At 44.6% G+C, this 4,884-nt stretch overlaps 1 protein-coding gene across 1 annotated transcript; it reads left to right on the top strand.

The window, feature by feature from the left end:
• The first annotated feature begins 376 nt into the window (after window positions 1–376).
• Window positions 377–2,455, top strand: LOC121804042. The gene has a single exon (XM_042203595.1). It carries the CDS (start codon window positions 377–379, stop codon window positions 2,453–2,455), a length of 2,079 nt encoding a protein of 692 aa, XP_042059529.1.
• Window positions 2,456–4,884: the final 2,429 nt, after the last annotated feature.

Below are 4,884 nucleotides of genomic sequence, written 5' to 3'. Positions count from 1 at the left end.
CGGGGAGGCGACGCCTTCCTCCCAACCGGGACTTCGTCGAATAGAGAAATCGACGGAGAAGAGAGGACGTCGGCGTTGGAGGGCGAGCCGACGGCGGTCGCGAACTCGCCGGAGGAGGCGAGAGGAGAAAACCGGCGCCGATTAGGATTCTGGTGCACGAAATGGGTCGAGATCGAAGTAAATAAACGCTAAGGTGATTTTTACACGAAATAAACGTGTGCATGGATGCATACACACGTGGATCGTACGTTGAGATTTTTGAATCAGCACATGGCGTGTGATAGGTAGTTAATCCAAGTAGTTAGGCTGTTTGTTGGGTACTACTCTGTTATATAAGCTGAGCTACTTCCATTGTAAACACATCTTTGATACTTTAATGCAAAATTCCTCTGTTTCTACTCTATCTTCTTCCCCGCGTCAGTCCATTTGTGTAGGTGCAATTCCGGTCGCCGTTCTCAGTCCCGGCGACCCCAATTCTGCACCAAGTGGTATCAGCTTTATCGATCCTGTTCCTGTGATGGTCGAAACACGCTCCAGCGACATGCGTCGGTTGGAGGAGATGCTAGAGGCAGCTATGGCGGATCTCTCCAATCAGATGGCTGAATCTGATAGGCGACGTGTAGAGCTCGATAAGATCCGTGACACCTCTGATGGATCTCGCGATCTAGCGATGAAGGAACTTCGCGAAAGTCTCTTGGCTCTGCAACTCCAACAAAACGAGTTTCTCACGCGCTTCGCGCCTCACACGCATGACATGGCTGGGCATTTTGCTGGTGGAGCTTCACACGGTCAATTTGGTGGGGGACCGCACCACCGCCAGCAATACTTCGCTACGCGCCAATCCAAAGTAGGATTCCCGATCTTCACCGGAGAGGACTTAGCCGGGTGGATCCTGCGTTGCGATCATTTCTTCGCGGTTGATCTGACCCCTGAGGACTCTAAAGTCCGTCTGGCCGTGATTAATTTCGAAGGAAGAGCTCTTCAATGGTTCCAGAATTGGGCTAAATACCAGGATCGGGCTATGTCGACGCCTTGGCCGATGTTTTTACAGGCGCTTGAAGCTCGATTTGGTGAGCAACTCTTGGGAGACCCGATGACTGAACTCCTTGCGCTCAAACAAACAGGTTCATTCGCTGACTATCATGATCGTTTTGAACTGCTATTGGGCCGTGTTTCTCTCTCTGAATCCAATGCAATTAGTCACTTCATTAATGGATTGAAACCAACTGTTCAACGAGCGGTACGCATGTTTATGCCTCAAACTCTAGTGCATGCATATGCTTTAGCTCGATTACAGGACATGTCTGTACCATTAAAAGAGAATGTCACTTCTACTAATCGTCGGTTCACTTCCTCTGATATTCGCTCTCAAAACACTTCCACACCCCTGTTTCCTACACCTACTATTCCAGCTTTTAAATCTAGACGTTTACTGACTGAGGAGGAGATGGCTGATAAACGTGCTAAGGGTCTTTGTTATGGATGTGATGAGAAATTTGAGCGAGGACATCGTTGTGTTCGAAAGCAACTTTATCTACTTGAAATTGATGATAGTCTACACACTGTGGAAATAGCTTCTGATTCTTTGTGTGATGATAGTGGTGAGGATGAGAACCCTCTGATTTCTATACATGCTATTAATGGCTCTTCCTCAAAGCATTTTAGGACCATGAGAGTCACTGGTCGTGTGGGGAAAAAGGCTCTCCATATACTCATCGATTCAGGAAGCACACATAACTTCCTTGATTTACATTTAGCTAAAAAGCTAGGCCTTACCCTCACGGCTGTAACTCCTGTCTCTGTTGATGTAGCAGATGGAAACCGACTGGAATGTAACTCTATGTGTAAAGGGTTGCAATGGTTTTTGCGAGGTACTGCTTTCTTGACTGATGTGCTTCTTTTGCCTTTGGGAAACTGTGATATGGTGCTTGGTATCCAATGGTTAGAGACACTGGGTGAAATTCAATGGAATTTTAAAAACTTAACTATGGACTTTACCCTGAATGGAAAGAGACACCTTTTGCGTGCAAGCTATAATGACCACACTGTGCAGGCTGTATCTGAGAGGGAGATGAGTAAGCTTCTGTCTCATACTGATGGTATTCAATTATGCTGTATACAAATGAATGAGGAGGGCCACTCTGACCTTTTCACTATGAAAAGTGACTCTACAGTAGTACTTCATCACTCTCCCCAGATTCAATCATTATTGGAAGAGCACAGCTCTGTTTTTGCTGAACCATCTACACTTCCTCCCATGAGATCCCACAATCATAAGATCACTCTTCTTCCTGAGGCTGCTCCTGTTTCTTCTCGGCCCTATAGACATTCTGCATTGCAGAAGAATATCATTGAGAAGCAAGTTTCTGAGCTTCTACAACAAGGTTTTATCCGGCCCAGCTCTAGTCCTTTTTCTTCTCCAGTGGTATTAGTTAAAAAGAAAGATGGCACATGAAGGATGTGTGTGGATTATAGGAGATTGAATAAGCTTACTATTAAAGATAAATACCCAATCCCTCTTATTGATGAATTGCTGGAGGAATTGAGAGGTGCTTCTATTTTCTCTAAAATCGATCTTAGAGCTGGTTATCATCAAATTCGTATGGAAGTGCAGGATATCCATAAAACAGCCTTTAGAACTCATGATGGCCACTATGAGTTTGCGGTTATGCCATTTGGCCTCACCAATGCTCCTGCCACTTTTCAGAGCTTGATGAATGATGTTTTCAGGCCGTTTTTTAGGAGGTTTGTACTGGTATTTTTTGATGATATATTGGTCTACAGTAGGGACACAGAGACTCACTTGAACCATCTCAGATTGGTTTTTCAAAAGCTCAAGGATCACTCCCTTTTTGCTAAAGCTAGCAAGTGTGACTTTGCTAAAGATCAGGTTGAATACTTGGGTCATATTATATCTGCATATGGCGTCTCCACTGATCCTAAAAAGGTTAAGGCAATGCAAGATTGGCCTACACCTTTGGATGTCTCTAAGCTGAGGGGTTTTCTAGGTCTTACTGGATACTACATGAAATTTATTAGGAATTATGGCATTATTGGTAAACCCCTCACTGACCTTCTTAAGAAAGATGCATTTCATTGGGATGATGCAGCTGAGAAAGCTTTTCGGGAGCTCAAGCAGGCTATGATTTCCCCTCCAGTTTTAGCCTTGCCTGATTTTTCCTTGCCCTTTGTAATTGAAACTGATGCTTCGAGTTATGGTATTGGTGTTGTATTGATGCAACTTGGTCATCCTATTGCCTTCATTAGCAAGGCTCTTTCTCCAAAAAACAAATGTCTATCTGTGTATGATAAGGAGCTTCTTGCTATTGTGTTTGCTGTTACTTATTGGAGTCATTATCTGAGTTCTAAACCTTTTGAGGTTAGAACTGATCACAAGACCCTGAGCCACCTGATGAAGCAAAAACTCACCACCCCGTGGCAACTGAATTGGCTCTCCAAGTTGATGGCATTTGATTTTGAGATTACTTACAAAAAATGAGTGGAGAACAGTGCTGCTGATGCTCTCTCTAGAGTCCATTCATCAGAAATATTTTGCATGGCTATCACTACGGTTTCTGATGATTTATACCCCCTCATTCAATCTACTTGGGACTCAGATCCTGCATTAAAGATGGTGATAACTGACTTACAGTAGAACCCGGCCTTGCCTTCCAAATACTCTTGGTTAGGGGGCCATCTGAGAAGGAAAGGCAGATTGGTGGTTGGCAATGACTCCGCTTTACGTCTAAGAATCATCCATTTATTCCACCATTCGAGTAGTGGGGGTCATTCTGGGGTGCTTGCTACTTATAAGAGACTCTCTTCTCTTTTCTATTGGCCATATATGGAGAAACAAATCCGGAACTTCATTCGGGAGTGTGATATCTGTCAACGTTATAAACATGACAATAGTGCCTCCTCGGGATTACTTCAGCCTCTGCCTATACCCGAGGCTGCTTGGTCACAAGTAAGCCTAGATTTTATTGAAGGACTCCCTTTGTCTCAAGGGAAATCCACCATCCTGGTTGTGGTCGACAGACTTACCAAATATGCTCACTTCATGAGCCTTACTCATCCTTACTCTGCTATTACCGTGGCTCAGGCATTCCTTGATCACGTTTATAAGCTCCATGGCCTTCCTACCATCCTTCTCAGCGATAGGGACAAGGTTTTCCTCAGTAAGTTTTGGTCCGATTTCTTTAAACTCCAAGGAGTTGAGCTCCACTTATCCACGGCCTATCATCCTCAAACCGATGGTCAAACCGAGGTGGTGAATCGTTGCTTGGAAACATATCTCCGTTGTATGTGCGGGGATCAACCTGCTCTCTGGTGTAAATGGCTAAGCTTGGCCGAATATTGGTACAATTCTTCATTCCACTCGGCCATTGGAACTACTCCTTTTGAGGCTTTATATGGCTACCCTCCTCCTATTCATATTCCTTATTTTCGTGGGGACTCGGCTGTTCATGATGTTAATGAAAGTCTTCTTGCCCGTGAGGCTATGATGGATGTACTTAAGTTCCACTTAGGCCGAGCACAGCGTCGTATGAAGCAACAACACGATAAACATCGTTCGGATCGCCGTTTTACTATCGGTGATTGGGTTTATCTCAAGCTCCAACCTTATCGTCAAAACACACTACGTGATCGCCAATTCCACAAGCTCAGTCCTCGATTCTTTGGGCCCTTTAAGATCATTGATAAGTTTGGAGAGGTTGCTTACAAACTTGCTCTGCCCCCGGGTGCTAAAATTCATCCCGTATTTCACGTGTCTCAACTTAAGAGGAAGGTTGGTCCACTCTCTCAGCTTCACGGCACTCTGCCTTTCCCTGGAAATTCCACATTCATGGAACTGGTACAAATCTTAAATCGCCGCTTGGTTAA

This window comes from Salvia splendens, chromosome 5 (genome assembly GCF_004379255.2).
Source record: "Salvia splendens isolate huo1 chromosome 5, SspV2, whole genome shotgun sequence".
NCBI classification, from domain to species: domain Eukaryota; kingdom Viridiplantae; phylum Streptophyta; class Magnoliopsida; order Lamiales; family Lamiaceae; genus Salvia; species Salvia splendens.
Note: the sequence above shows the minus strand (reverse complement) of the source record. Positions and strands in the feature narration are given on the sequence as shown.

Coding starts and splice junctions, on each gene's coding strand:
- LOC121804042 (XM_042203595.1), top strand. CDS start 377: ATGCAAAATTCCTCTGTTTCTACTCTATCTTCTTCCCCGCGTCAGTCC.